We start from the raw sequence: 16,782 nt of genomic DNA, 5'->3' as shown, positions 1-16,782 counted from the left end.
TCGGTAAAATCAAAAGCAAGGGCAGCAACATTAACAGTGCAATGGGAATTGCAGTAATTGTGGGCCTCTGTGGGGAGGGGGGTAGAAGACTTGTCTTCAGAGTTCATAGATGAAGAAACTGGAGTCGATGAGGAAGACATAATGGATCCAGTATTAGAGTCAGGATTTAAAAGAGCTGTGGAAGACATAAGATCAAATAAAGCAGAAGGGATAGGTAACATTCCATCAGAATTTATAAAATCATTGGGAAAATGTCAACCAAATGAATATTTGAGTCAAGTGTGTAGAATCTGAGAGACTGGTGACATACCTTTGGACTTTCAAAAAATATCAGCCACAAAATACCAAAGACAGCAAGGGCAGATAGGTGCAGAACTGTTGCGCATTCAGCCTAAGATGTCATGCATCCAAGCTATGACAAGAGTAATAAATACAAGAATGGGAAAGAGAACTGAGAATATGTTAGATGCTGATCAGTTTAGCATTAGGAAAAGTAAAGACACCAAGGATGTAGTTCTGACTTCACACTTGATAATAGAAGTGACGATGAAGAAAAATCAAGACACATTCATAGAATTTGTTGGCCTGGGAAAAGTATTTCACAATGTAAAATGGTACAACAGGTTTGAAATTCTTAGAAAAATAATTGTGAACAACAGGGAAAGAAAGGTAATATACAGGGTGAATATAATTAAAGTTAAACTTCCAAACTGCCGCAGAAATAACAGCACTCATGAGAATGACATCGGATTGTAACGGAATATTATTGGAGAAGGGAGAAAACATGTGGCACAAGAAAAATAAACAGTTACAAAATGTAGCATTAGATGGCACTATAAGCATCATAATTTAATAGTGGTCCACTACAAATGACAAACGAATCATACAACAATGCCTAAGGTGTACGTTTGACAATCAACAAACTGTACTACTCAGTGTGCTTGGGTGTACAGGTGGGGTACTGTTAGTTACACAAGCCCATCCACCATAGCAAGGTCATATAACATCAGTTGGGAAAATTTGGTTTTTAATTGTCCTGAAGCAAAACCACATAAAAAGCATTAATCACATCAGTTTTTTTATTGTTGTGAGGCTAAAAACTGCATAAAAAGCATCAGTCACATTGCTTTTTAATCGTCCTGAGGGGCAAAACCACATGAAAAGCATCAATCAAAATCAAATCAGATTATTAATTTCCATGTGACTGGCACAAAACATGTTCAATGTGCTGTCCACCATTTTACGCAACAAGCTGAAATAGAGAAACAGCATGTTCCACAACTGATCAAAGTGTTTCTGGGGTCACGTTCAGAGTGTGTTGCACAATGCATGCCTTCAATCCAGCTAAATTTGCAGTCGGAACACTGAACACAACATCTTTTTGCTGTATTGCATAAAAATGAGCCCAACCATGCGTCCCCGCTATTGAAGAGCTGGAATGACGTGGTTGCACAAAAGACACTCGGAGCACTTACCAATGACAGTACAGGTAACAGGACCACAAGCACCTGCCTCTTTGAAAAAATGTGTCCTTATGATAAATGATGCCGTAAATTCGCACCACACAGTGACCTTTTCAGGATAAAGTGGTACTGGTTGATTTGTGTGTGGATTTTCCGTTGCCCATGTTTGACAATTCTGTCATCTTGTCAGATGGAAGTGGGCTTCGTCTGTCTGTGAAATCTTCCACAGCCAATCATTGTCCATTTCCATGAGAGCAAGAAATTCTAAAGCAAAGGTTGTTTGTGCTGGCAGATCAACAGGAAGCAAGTTGTGCACGCAGATAATTTTGGATAGCAAAGAAGGATGTTTCATAGGATTTTACATGCCATGCTCATAGGTATGTCCAATGTTTGGGCAATTCTCTGTGCACTACACGTTTGCACACCACCACTCATCGCCTCCTGCATTGCTGTGGACACTGCTTCCACTGACATCGAATCAATTCTTTTCCTTTCTCTATCAGGTTGCACACCAAAAGAACCTGTCTTTTTGATTTGCTGAATCATTTTCTCCAGGCTCACAGCAGTCATCGGACCAATGCCTTTTTTCAAACCCTTCAGTGTTTGGAACTTCTGCAGAGCAACATGTGCACAGTCATCACTCTTGTAACACAGCTTTACAAGCAGAGTGCGATCCTGCATTGAGACAGTCATGGCGAACATCATAGACACAGAAGGAAGAAAATTCGTGTACCTGGTGTGTTTATACCAACTTCAATGGGTCGTGCACATGACAGGTGTTTTCGTTTACATATTCTGACACATACAGCGCCATCTGTTGATCATTTTTCACACTATTTTTCTTTTTCTTCTGCTGTACGTTTTCCCCCCTTCTCCAATAATACACCATTGCAATTAGATGGCATTCTGACCAGTGGTGTTATTTCTACAGTGTTTTGAAAGTTTAACTTTAATTATTATCACCCTGTGTGATATGTACAAGAATGAAGAGGGGAAAAATAAGAATGGAAGACTAAGAATGAAGTGCTCAGATTGTAAAAGATGTAAGTCAGGGTTTCAGTCTTTCACCCCTGCTGTTCAGTCTTTTCATCAAAGGAGCAGTGATGGAAATGAAAGAGAGGTTCAAGAATGGGATTCAAATTCAGGGTGAAAGGATATAAATGATATGATGTGCTTATGACATTGCTATCTGCAGTGAAAGTGAAGAAGAATTACAGGAACTGTTGAATGGAGTAAAGTCTAGTGAGTAGAGGATATGGATTGAGAGTAAACCTATGAAAGAGAAACAGAAATGAGAGTAGCAATGAACTTAATGTCAAAATTGGGGACTACTAAGTAGACCGATTCTGCTACCTTGGAAACAAAGTAACACACAATGGATGACGCAAGCAGGACTTAAAAAGCAGACAAAGAAAAGAATTGAAGTTTGTGAGATGTGGTACTATAGAAGGATGTTGAAAATTAGATGAACTGATAATATTTAAAAAAAGGGAGCGGTGCTCTGCATAATTGATGAAGAAAGGAACATATGGTAAACTATGATAAGAAGGCAGCACAGGATGACAGGACTAGTGTTATGACATCAGAGAGACCTATAGGTAGGTGTAAAGGGTAAAAACTGTAGTGGAACACAGAAATTGGAATACATCGAGCAAATAATTTAGGGTATAGGGTGTAAGCACTACTCTGAGATGAAGAGGTTTCACAAGTGAGGAGACTGATGACTCAAAAATGTCATCTTTTGGTTCTAACAGGCTTTCTGTCCATGTTTAAAATAGCATAATATTATGTTTTGTTAGAATAAAATTTAAACTGTTTGTTGTGAACCAACTGTAGACCATTTCATCTGTCATCTGAACTGTCTGGTAAGATGGAATTTGTACCCTTGATTAGTGCCCTTGTGCCATTAACGAACACTGCAAGAGTTGTGCGCCTAAGGTACACTTCTCAAACATACACTCATCTTCTTGATCAAATACCAGACAAATGAGAAATGTCATGTGAATCTGTTGCTGGGAATATCCATTTATTTTGAAACTGCCTTTCAGCTTTGAAAGTTCATGCTGAAGGGAATTTTTCTCTGGGACACTGTGTGCTCTTAGCACCAAAGTTTTAAGATACTAGTGGTTTGTAAAGATTGATAGCAGTTATTTGTATGTAAATAGAGACTTGTGACAATGGATCTGCAATATTCTGTGCGCCTTACTTCAGAATCAACTTCATGATGAACTAGGAATTCCAGAAATGGGAAGCAGCCATCCTTTTCTATATCCATGGTGAATTAAATACTTGCATGAATGAAATTAAAAAAACTACAAAAATTGATATAAGTCATCCTTTCTGCTTTGTACACTTACCTCCAGAAACCTAGAGGTTTAAAACTTACAGAATCAAGTGCCTTGACCTCAAAATCTCCCATAAATAAATCAACCATTATATTGGGCAGAGGGCTTCCCATGACGACTCTGTCAGTATGTTCATGAAATTCACCACTGAATAAAAAATAAGATGACTTTAGCACACAATCGAAACAGTTCTCTCTTTGTCAAAATTTTGGGAAATGAGAGAGGAGGAGTCTTCTAAAGGTACCGTGGTATATAGTGATACTGTATCAAAACTCATCAATTCATCAATGTGGAGGCTGGCTGTGTGGCATCGCCCGCTCTGCCTGTGAGTAGACATGTGGCCGCTCCTCCAGCAAGGTCCAAGCAAGCACACGGGGGGGAGAGCTTTATTAGTTATTGGGAGCTCCAACGTTAGGCAGGTGATGGAGCCCAATGTTCACTCTGTCTGCTTGCCGAGGAGGTCTCATCCGAGATGTGGATGAGGCCCTGCCAGCGGCGATAGAGAGCACTGGGTGCACCCGACTGCAAATTGTTGTTCGTGTTGGCACTAATGACTCCTGCCGTCTGGGTTCAGAGGTCATCCTCAGTTTGACAGGCGGTTGGCGGAGTTGGTGACAGTGGAAAGCCTCGCTCGCGGGATGGAATCTGAACTAACTATTTGTAGTATTGTTCCGAGAACCGATCGCGGTCCTCTGGTTTGGAGCCGAGTAGAAGGCTTAAACCAGAGGCTCAGACGATTCTGCGGAGATCTGGGGTGCAAATTTTTCGACCTCCGCTATCAGGTGGAGAAATGTAGGGTCCCCCGGAATAGGTCAGGCATGCACTACACGCAGGAAGCGGCTACAAGGGTAGCGGAGTACATGTGGAGTGCACATGTGGGTTTTTTAGGTTAGAGAATTCCCTCCCTAGGCCCGACAAGACGCCTCCTGAGACGCGGAAAGGTAGGAGTAGGCAAAATGCAACAGGGAATAACAATGTTAATGTGCTAATAGTAAACTGCAGGAGCGTCTATAGAAAGGTCCCAGAACTGCTCTCATTAATAAACAGTCACAATGCCCACATAGTACTAGGGACAGAAAGTTGGCTGAAACCAGATGTAAACAGTAATGAAATTCTAAACTCAGATTGGAATGTATACTACAGAGACAGGCTGGACAGTGAAGGGGGAGGCGTGTTTATAGCGATAAGAAGTGCGATAGTATCAAAGGAAATTGACGGAGGTCAGAAATGTGAAATAATTTGGGTGAAGGTCACGGTTAAAGCAGGCTCAGACATGGTTATTGGATGTCTCTGTAGGCCCCCTGGCTCAGGAGCTGTTGTGGCTGAGCATCTGAAGGATAATTTGGAAAATATTTCGAGTAGATTTCCCCACCATGTTACAGTTCTGGGTGGAGATTTTAATTTGCCGAATGTAGACTGGGAGACTCAAACGTTCATAATGGGTGGCAATGACAAAGAATCCAGCGAAATTTTTTAAAGTGCTTTATCTGAAAACAACCTTGGGCAGTTAAACAGAGAACTGACTCGTGGCAATAACATATTAGACCTTCTGGTGACAATCAGACCTGAACTATTTGAAACAGTTAACACAGAACAGGGAATCAGCGATCATAAAGCAGTTACTGCATCGATGATTTCAGCCATAAATAGAAGTATTAAAAAAGGTAGGAAGATTTTACTGTTTAGTAAAAGTGACAAAAAGGAGATTTCAGAGTACCTGACGGCTCAACACAAAAGTTTTGTTTAAGTACAGATAGTCTTGAGGATCAGTAGACAAAGTTCAAAACCAAAGTACAATATGCGTTAGATGAGTATGTGCCAAGCAAGATCATAAGAGATGGAAAAGAGCCACCCTGCTACAAAAACCAAGTTAGAAAACTGCTGCGGAAGCAAAGGGAACTTCACAGCAAACATAAACATAGCCAACGCCTTGCAGACAAACAAAAATTACGCGAAGGGAAATGTAATGTGAGGAGGGCCATGCGAGAGGCGTTCAATGAATTCGAAAGTAAAGTTCTGTGTACTGACTTGGCAGAAAATCCTAAGATATTTTGGTCTTATGTCAAAGCGGTAGGTGGATCAAAACAAAATGTCCAGACACTCTGTGACCAAAATGGTACTGAAACAGAGGTTGACAGACTAAAGGCCGAAATACTAAATGTCTTTTTCCAAAGCTGTTTCACAGAGGAAGACTGCACTGTAGTTCCTTCTCTAGATTGTCGCACAGATGACAAAATGGTAGATATCGAAATAGACGACAAAGGGATAGAGAAACAATTGAAATCACTCAAAAGAGGAAAGGCAGCTGGACCTGATGAGATACCAGTTCGATTTTACACAGACTACGCGAAGGAACTTGCCCCCTTCTTGCAGCGGTGTACCATAGGTCTCCAGAAGAGCGTAGCGTTCCAAAGGATTGGAAAAGGGCACAGGTCATCGCCGTTTTCAAGAAGGGACATCGACCAGTGTGCAGAACTATAGACCTACATTTCTAATGTCGATCAGTTGTAGAATTTTGGAACACATATTATGTTCGAGTATAATGACTTTTCTGGAAACTAGAAATGTACTCTGTAGGAATCAGCATGGGTTTCGAAAAAGACGATCGTGTGAAACCCAGCTCGCGCTATTCGTCCACGAGACTCAGAGGGCCATAGACACGGGTTCCCAGGTAGATGCCGTGTTTCTTGACTTCCACAAGACATTCGATACAGTTCCCCACAGTCGTTTAATGAACAAAGTAAGAAAATATGGACTATCAGACCAATTGTGTGATTGGATTGAAGAGTTCCTGGATAACAGAAAACAGCATGTCATTCTCAATGGAGAAAAGTCTTCCGAAGTAAGAGTGATTTCAGGTGTGCCGCAGGGGAGTGTCGTAGGACTGTTGCTATTCACAATATACATAAATGACCTTGTGGATGACATCGGAACTTCACTGAGGCTTTTTGCGGATGATGCTGTAGTATATCGAGAGGTTGTAACAATGGAAAATTGTACTGAAATGCAGGAGGATCTGCAGCGAATTGATGCATGATGCAGGAATGGCAATTGAATCTCAATGTAGACAAGTGTAATGTGCTGCGAATACATAGAAAGATAGATCCCTTATCATTTAGCTACAATGTAGCAGGTCAGCAAATGGAAGCAGTTAATTCCACAAATTATCTGGGAGTACGCATTAGGAGTGATTTAAAATGGAATGATCATATAAAGTTGATCGTCGGTAAAGCAGATGCCAGACTGAGATTCATTGGAAGAATGTTAATGAAATGCAATTCGAAAACAAAGGAAGTAGGTTACAGTGTCCTTGTTTGCCCACTGCTTGAATACTGCTCAGCAGTTTGGGATCCGTACCAGATAGGGTTGATAGAAGAGATAGAAAAGATTCAATGGAGAGCAGTGCACTTTGTTACAGGATCATTTATTAATCGCGAAAGTTTTACAGAGATGATACATAAACTCCAGTGGAAGACTCTGCAGGAGAGATGCTCAGTAGCTCGGTACGGGCTTTTGTTGAAGATTCGAGAACATACCTTCACTGAGGAGTCAAGCAGCATATTGCTCCCTCCTACGTATATCTTGCGAAGAGACCATGAGGATAAAATCAGAGAGATTAGAGCCCACACAGAAGCATACCGACAATCCTTCTTTCCACGAACAATATGAGACTGGAATAGAAGGGAGAACCAATAGAGGTACTCAAGGTACCCTCCGCCACACACCGTCAGGTGGCTTGCGGAGTATGGATGTAGAAGTAGATGTAGATACTAAGCCTGAGGCCACTAAGAGTCTCAATAAACTTCACGGAGTTACCTGTTTGATGGGTACACTTCCCTGAATGGTTTTAATAATTAAGCTATATATTTAACAGAAAAATACAGTGGGGAGCCAGTGGTGCTTATTATTGTCTGCATGAATGAAGACAAAATGTCTCTTGGCTCAAGCCTTGTTATTACATCTGTGGTAAGAGAAGGAAGGTGTCCAAAAAATGTAATCTCATAGATCCAGTAAATAAATGCCCACACATGTGCAGTGATGCCTTGAAACATTTATATACTGTTAATTTCGGCCAGTTTTGAACACAGCTGTATAAGTCTTGTTTTTCCAAGAGGTTTGATGGCTTGTGTGGCCATATGTAATTCCAGCAGTTGAGAATTGTGGGCAACCACACATACAGGACCAATGGACACATCTGTGAAGCTTAAAGGCTACTTGATTTTCAACATGAGGATGTCCTTTATTGAACAGTACATGATCCAGTCAGTTCATTACTGATAGTGTCTGTTAACTGTTTGTGTAGTCTTTGTGGCTTATCCACTACTTAAATGTTTTGGAAGACTTTAAAAAATCACTTGGCCTATGACTTCCAGTGGCACAATCAAATGGGCATAACTGGAAGTTACTTCAGTAAAGCCATTAACAGTAAAGCTCTACTAGTCATTCAAAACCTGATTTAAAAGCAAAAATAGTGATAAGGAGTACAGTAATAGAACAGGTCAGTCATTTCAATTATGTGGGATATGATACCACACCAGAGTATGACAAAGATATAGATAAGAAAGGTGCAAAATTTCAAAATATTTGTGAAACAATCAACAGTTCAGAAATTGGAGAGAGAAAGAGAGAGAGAGAGAGAGAGAGAGAGAGAGAAAAGAAATAGCATCAATAAAGTTTTTATAAAATAATGGCTATCCCTACACTACTCTGTGGAAGTGAATTTTGGGCCATTCACAAATCATAAAGAAGAGAGATCCAGGAAGCTGAAATGATATTTCTTAGAGCTGTGAAAGTTCATACATTGAAGTAGAGAGATAAAGAAACAACGACATTAGGAAGGAATTAAACATATATAATGTAAGAAACAAAACTGAAGACAACAGAAGAAAGTGGAATTAACATTTTGGCAGATTGAACAGTGGCAGAATACTTTACAAAGTCAGAAATTAGAATGAGAAGTCTGGGAAGTGCAAGAAACAGATGTGCACCATAGCAAGTGTAGGCCTATTACTTGAAATGCAAGAAAAGAAGAAGAAGAAAAAGTGGTATTTGTTTGGTCTGTCTGCTTCTCAAGTGACCACTGGCATGAACTCAAGGTTTTCAGAGATAGTTGTTTTACAGTATTCATCAGACACAAAATCAAATTCAGGAACTGCTGCATCAAAATTCTCCGTTAACAATGTTTTTAGTCTTTGATATAATTTTGTGTTAACCCGAACATCTTAATTCCACCCATCATAACTGGAAGAACTTTTTTGAACAGTTTTTTGGTCACACTGCTGAGAAAAGGAGTTCATTTTGATTTTGCTGTAAAATTTTGCATTTTGATTTTGCCACAATAACTACAGCAAAATTTTGTGGCATTCGTATGGTATAAGGGATGAAGACTATTGGTAAAATCCATTTAAGTAGAATGTCATTGAAGCCATGATTTGGTAACAGGCAGCTTCCATGAAATAGGCGAAGGAGCATCCCTTTGGCCAGTCACCTAGGCATTGTGGGTTTGATCGGTGAGCAAGGGAGTCAGAAGTCTTATCAGAGGTGGGGGACTGCCGCTAAAAAGATAGATCATAGTAAAACTCTATGTTGTTACATCAAACTGGAGCAGACACAGATGCATGTCCTCGTCCAGTTGCCACAGCAGCTTTGTACTTGGTGTAGCATTCAAATAACTTCCGGGAATTCAGCCAGGTAACACTTTCAGTGACCGCCGATATTTTGGCAGGGGGACACTCCTCCATTTTCAAGGCAAACTGCAACCGACAGGCAGCGTACATGCAAATTTAAAACCTCAGTTCTCGGACTGAAGCAGGAAATATAACACACACACTGAACACTAGTGCCACGAAGGTGGTGCTGAATTAACTAATCTCTTTCGCATATGTTTACATCCACTTACTTTTTATTTAATGACCAGTATTACGAGCAGACAGATGGAGTTGCAATGGGTAGTCTGTTGTCTCCTGTGATCGCAAATTTGTTTATGGAAGACTTCGAGGAGCATGCATTGGAGTCGGCGCCTTTGAAACCCGCCTGTTTCTTTAGATACATTGACGATACCTTCGTTGTTTGGCCTCATGGTAGGGAGAATTTGAATGTCTTTCTAGAACATCTGAACTCGATCCACCCAAACATTCGTTTTACGATGGAGGTGGAAGAGGATGGTTGCCTTCCCTTTCTTGACGTGTTGGTTAGGAGGAAGGATGATGGATCATTGGGACATGCAGTCTACAGGAAATGTACTCACACCAACTTGTACTTACAGGCTAATAGTTGTCACCATCCGGCTAAGCGTGAAGGGGTACTTCGTACCTTGGTACACAGGGCACATGTCATTTCTGACGCTGAGACTTTTCCAGCTGAGTGTCCCATCTTGAAGTTACATTTCGTCAAAATGGTTATAGTGATAGACAGATTGAACGTGTGTTGTGCTATCGACCAACTGTACATCGGGTGATTGATGATAATTCTGAGTCAACACCTAAATCTACTGCCTTTTTGCCTTAAGTAGGAAACACATCCAACAAGATCGTTTGTATTTTACGGAAATACTATGTGAAATGTGTTTTCCGACCTCCATCTAAAATTATAGCACTCTTGAGTTCCGTTAAGGATGATCTTGTACTGCGTAAGGCGGGTGTCTATCGTGTTCCTTGTAGCTGTGGCATGGCATATATTGGTCAAACTATCAGGACCATGGAGGACCGATGTACTGAGCATAAACGGCACACACGATTACAGCAGTCAAAGTAGATCTGCTATTGCTGAACATTGCTTGGAGACTGGTCACCCCATGTTCTATAATAATACCGAGATCTGAGATATTGGCATGCACATCCAGCTTTTGGGACAGTGTTATTAGGGAGGCAGTTGAGATTAAATTAGCTAGCAACCTTGTTAACAGGGATGGAGGTTTCTGTTTAAACTCTGTTTGGAATCCGGCTCCCTCCCTTGTCAAAACACAGAGGGACAGAGTCAATGCTACCTCACCTGCGAATTCATAGTCTCGCTATCGGTAGCTCTGACTTTGGTCATCTTTCATGGCACTAGTGTTCAGTGTGTGTGTTATCTTTCCTGCTTCAGTCCGAGAACCGCAGTTTTAAATTTACATGTACGCTGCCTGTCCGTTGCAGTTTGCCTTGAAAACGGCGGGGTGTTCTCCTGCCAAAATATCGGCGGTCGCTGAAAGTGTTACCTGGCTGAATTCCTAGAAGTTATTTGAAAGTTGTATACGCCAGGAGAAACTTGCTTGAAGACCTCACACACTGCTAAGAGAAAGCATGCTGATGATGCATGCCAGCCGGAGTGGCCGAGCAGTTCTAGGCACTACAGTCTGGAACCGTGCGCCTGCCTCGGGCATGGTTGTGTGTGGTGTTCTTAGGTTAGTTAGGTTTAAGTAGTTCTATGTTCTAGGAGACTGATGACCTCAGCAGTTAAGTCCCATAGTGCTCAGAGCCATGTTTTGATAATGCACATTGCGATGTTAACCAGCTGATGCCTGTGCACCATCCTTGCAGCAGGCTCAGCTGTGGTCAGGGGAACCAATTTCAACTTGACAATGTCCTGTTGCATTTGCAAGATTCCATGAACAGCCTAGTGTCATCAAACCTCAGACCCTGCCAAACTCTGTTACTGGGTGGGTCATAGTCTGCCTATTTACAGTGTCCTCCTGTTGAATTATTAGCTGCCCATGGGCGGAGGCACACCAAGTTGATTGATAAAATGCTGCATTGGCATCTAATCATAAAGAATCTTCCCACATAATTGCATAATGCTTGGGGGGAGGGGGGGGGGTTGGTTAGCGAGTTAGCAAGCCTTCAAGGACAGAAAGTGAACCACCATGCCTTTATACTCCTTGGGGGTCATGATATTCTGTCTGCATCACTACTATCTTAATTGGGAGTTCTAAAGGGAAATTAGTCTTCTTTCATAGGCATCCTGTAATACCAGCAGATTACTCTTCAAACTCGAATGTCTTCAGTTTTCAATAAAACAAACTGTTATAAACAAGAAATGCAGACATACTCTTCTAGTGGTTAGACTCCACATAAAGTCAGTATTTCCCACACAGGCAACTTTACCTACTGTCTTGCTCTTGGGTGTTAAGTAGAAAGAGCCATAGGAAAATATACTGTTTGCTTCTTGTGGTGCTTCATGAGAAATACTAAATTCTGTACAATTTACTTTTTAATCTGTTAAAATAAAGAATAACCAGCTAATAAACAATAGTTGATAGGAATCACTACAACTTCATGTGAAGACAAAGTGCTAAATGGCAGATAGGCACATTAAAGTATGGATGACTGTTCATTAAACTACAATTAGGTGATGAAACATTCCTGTGTTCATACTGCACTTCATTAGCAAAATTATTTCAAAAGAATGTAGAAAATGAAATTCAGTGAGATTACTATTTTCTACTCTCTAGAGCAACGTAAACATATTTGATAGATGCATGGTGGAATTTTCGTCCCCCAATACAATGCAATCCCTATAGTATGCCAAGAGAGTGAGTCAGAAGTAAATGGCAGATCCAATGAAGTGAATATCCATATCCATATTCATATTTGTTATTCTGACCTAGTGAGTTGCAAATTGGCAAGTGTATGCTAAGTTTTAGATTAATTAATAATATGCATAATGTATAATTTCCCTGACTCCTGATTTTGATACCATTTGTAGTGCAACACATAAGCATATGAGAATTGAAAGTTGTGATTAATAATTGCAGACTGTCTGTTTTTTTAATGAGAAGAAGCTGCTATTCTCTGCTTCTTTTGTTTTGGAATTAACCTCGTTGTCATGCAGCTTCCTTTATGATGATTGATTATTATTTTTTACAGAACACTTTGTATTGATTTAATTATTTTTATCTTGTTTTAGGATCTGCCAAGCACATTGAATTCAATCCTTTAAGAGCTGAAAACATTAAGCTTCCAAGTGGCGCAGTTTTTGTCATAGCTCATTCTCTTAGTGTTGTGAATAAAGCTGCAACCCATGACTACAATTGTCGTGTAGCAGAATGCCGTTTAGCTGGCCAGGTATTTCTCTTCAATATTATTCACAATGGCGTAAGGTAGATTATAATATCTTATGGTTGTCATTGAAATTAACAAAATAATGTGGGTATATTGTAGCTGGAATAATCCATGTATTAGTTCTCAAATTAACAGTATTTACATTGGTAAAGTTGAAAAAAATTTATTCAGCCACATGAATTAAACAAAATCCATATGTTATTATTTTTGAATCTTGACTCTGATTTTCCTTTGATGTGTGATTTCATCAGACAGTTTATGACTTCCAAGAAATCTTCAACATATGTGTTAACAGAATTATGATATTGCTTTTTCTTCTACACGCAGCATTTAATAAAGTTCTTAAATTTAATATATTTATTATTATTTTATCATATGACATGTTTTTGTAAAAGAAAACGTGTAGCTCTCCAAGTAATATAGGTACACCACAGAAATAACTGCACATAGAAATGGGCAGAAAATGCAAAATAGCAAAACAACAATGACTTGAGGAATAATGCAGAGCTGTGGAAGCCTGCGTGACTGTGGGGAATTTAAAGAAACCTCAGAGAAAAGAGAAGTAACTTTACATATAGAAACACCTCAGAGGGCAAGTTAGTACTAACAAGGAGATATTCCCAGGATGGGATCAACTTTTTGAAACTATCTATACAGCATGATAGGGTAGGGTCCCAGGTATCACAACCTGAAGCCATTCTTCAAAGTGGACCCTCATTTGTGAATAATTTATGAAAGACTTCTGTGTGACACTTTGGAGCAACGGCCGTCAAACTTCTTTGCTCAAAAGCCAATACTGACATTGTGGGGTGACACCTCAGGCCACAAATGTGAGATACCATAAAGATAGTGAAGATGCAACACACTGGCCACCAGCCTGCAAGTGCCAATTGTTAAAAGTTGACACCATTTGGAACACTTTGTTCAATTGTTCTCTATTCCAGATTGCTGCCACCTCTAGCAACCCTGAACTTGTGACAGTTTACCTGTGTGACAAAGTGTTGTGTGTATGAGTGGATGATAAATTGATTAATAACAGTAATTGTATTTACATTTAAATGCGCTCTTGAATATTAGTCACGATCAAAAAAGTTTGAGAACTGATTTAAATACCTGTTTTCCTGTACTGTGCTACAAGAGCTTTAATTAATTTTATGTCCCTTGTTACAATAAGTATTGTGTTTCTAGATAACCATCTCTGTAATGCACATTTGCGAATCCACGTTACTTTCATATCAAAATTTATACGATAGCAGGGAATTAGTGCAAGTTGTGTAAGCACATGAGCTGTCAGGACTGGACATTCCCATCTCACATCTAACCCAGCAGTGACTGCACTGCTTACCCCTCTGTCACTGCACTGCTTACCCCTCCATGACTGGGGTAAATGGCCAAATTTACTTAGCTCATAGCCAAATTCATCATTCTCAATTAAAGCTTTTGACCTTATATACACCACCATATAGATGGTTTCAAAAAGTCAATCCTACCCCTGTGGACCTCCCCTTGTAAGCAAAGAAGGGAAGGCTGATGAAGAAGAAATAGATGAAAGTGAAGTGGGCGATTTGACACTGTGAGAAGAATTTGACGAGCCTGTGAGACACCTAAATAAAAACAAATTTAATGGAGTAAACAACATTCCCTCAGAATTATGTGATTCGTGGGGGAGTCAGCCATGACAAAATTGTTTCACTTGCTTCAAAAGCTGCAGCATAGTTGCGAATAGAATCAGTGATCCAGTGTGTGTAGAATTAGTTCATTTATTACCATCTATCATCACAAAAATTAGCATGTGATGACAATTTTTGTGACTATAGATTGGGATAACAGAAACATGCTTAACTTGTAATGCAAGATATATGAGACAGTTGAAAGACCCTTAGATTTTAAGAACAATGTAACAGTCCCAGTTTCAAAGAAAGCAAGTAATGACAAATGTGAATATTATCAAACTATCAGTTTCATAAATCATGGTTGCAAAATACTGACGTGAACTATTTTCAGAAGAACAGAATAACTGATAGAACCTACCTTGGAGAGGATCAGTTTGGGCTCCGCAGAAATGTAGGAACACAAGAGACAGTACTGTCCCTATGATTTATGTTAGAAGATTAGCTAAGGAAAGGCAGATCTATGTTTATAGCATTTTTAGACTTAGAGAAAGCTTTTGACAACATTGAGTGGAGTACGCTCTTTGAAATTCTGAACATAACAGGGATAAAATACAGAGTGTGAAAGATCATATACAACATATGTAGAGACCAGTTTGCAGTTATGAGAGTTGGAAGATATGAAAGGGATGCAGTAGTTGAGAAGAGTGAGACACGGTTGTAGTCTGTCCACAATGTTGTTCAATCTGTGTACTAATCAAGCAGTAAAGATGACCAAGGAAAAAAGTTGGAAGGGAATTAAAGTTCAAGGAGCAGAAATAAACACATTGAGGTTTGCTGATGACACTGTAATTCTGTCAGAGATAGCAAAGAACTTGAAAGGTATGTTGAAGGGAATTGATAGAGCCTTATATTGTGGCTTGAAGGGGTACAAAATATCCTCATAAGGCTGTTGCCAATTTTTCATTGATCTAAAAATGTTCTCCAACTATAACGTTTTTAGATGTGGGGGCAGATGGAGGTCAGCAGTTGCAAGATCTGATGAATTTGATGCACGTTCAAAAAATTACTACTTCAAATCCTTTCTCATGTTATTCTTGTACATATATAGTAGCTCTGTTTTACAGAAACAGAAGTGTTGAAAGCTGCAGTCAAATATTCCTCTACATGGAGGGCTCAGGAGTATAGCCCTTGTTTAATTCTCAGACCACTACAAGGATGAGTTATACAAAGATATTAGTGTCATTGTGATGAGAAACAGCTAATATTGCTAAAATACAATCAACATAATTATCATCAACAATAGCAGCAGTAGCAGCTGCCATTTTTCATCTACTGCTGGATCAAATCTCCTCCAGACTTCTAACATACTAGCATCTTCAGTCTTATGCATCAAAGTACATCTCGATTGTTTTCTGAGGTTGTCTGCCATCTTGCAATAGATTGCTGTTTTGGTCACTTTGGGTGTGATGAGCAATTCAGCAAAAAATGTAATCCATCTATCTTCTAGCAGCTGATCTGGCTCTGTTAAGCGTGGTTTAAGCAGAGAATCTGGATTGGTAAAAATTGTTTTGTGACATAGGTGTTGCACATTAATTTTGTAAATGCCTGTCTACACAGTGACATCAGTGTACCCTGCAGTTTTGACATTTTGTGAGTGCTGGAGTATCATTGTCATCTCTAAAATGAAAGTTTTGATGGTAAATTAGTTGTGATGGAGTTCATGTTGTTTGCTTGAAACCAATACAAAAGGAGAAGGACATACATGTTTGAATTTGTGATTTTATAAAGTCAACTATGTAAGAATGATGTCAGAGCAGTTTAGAGATCTTTGTAACAATGTTCAATAAGAAAAGAGGCTATTGCAATGCATGATGCTTTACTTAGGAATTGAAACTACAGATCTCGGAGCACTTCTTTGACTTGTGTAGATTCTTATTCAACTCTAGAGTATCCATTTCATGTTCCAAAATCCACAATTGCCAACTTATATAATGACATTTACATCTGCACCTATAATCCACAAGGCACCTTGCAATGTGTCGAGGGAAGTACTTTGTGTACCATATCACTTCCCTGCTTTCCTTTCCTGTTCTGGTCATGCATAGTTTGCAGAGAGAATAATTGCTGGTAAGCCTCCATGTGGGATTGAATCACTCTAATTTTATCTTCATGGCCTTCTCATGAGATGTACGTAGGATGAAGCAATGTATCTGAAGATTCATCTACAAACATACACTCTCAGAACTTTAACAATAATCCACATCTTGATACAGAACACTTCCCTTACAGTGTTTGCCAGCTCAGGTGATTGATCATCTATCTG

General features: G+C 39.7%; 1 protein-coding gene across 2 annotated transcripts in view; it reads left to right on the top strand.

The window, feature by feature from the left end:
• LOC126365895 (N-acetylgalactosamine kinase) overlaps positions 1 to 16,782 on the top strand; it is a 98,289-nt gene that overhangs the window by 40,979 nt on the left and 40,528 nt on the right. For both annotated transcript variants that reach the window (XM_050008615.1, XM_050008614.1), the window contains one exon: positions 12,692 to 12,849. In XM_050008615.1, coding sequence (XP_049864572.1) covers positions 12,692 to 12,849 — 158 coding nt within the window. The remainder of the gene's footprint in view (positions 1 to 12,691; positions 12,850 to 16,782) is intronic.

Source organism: Schistocerca gregaria, chromosome 4 (genome assembly GCF_023897955.1).
Source record: "Schistocerca gregaria isolate iqSchGreg1 chromosome 4, iqSchGreg1.2, whole genome shotgun sequence".
Classification (NCBI taxonomy): domain Eukaryota; kingdom Metazoa; phylum Arthropoda; class Insecta; order Orthoptera; family Acrididae; genus Schistocerca; species Schistocerca gregaria.
This window is presented reverse-complemented; position numbering and strand designations above follow the sequence as displayed.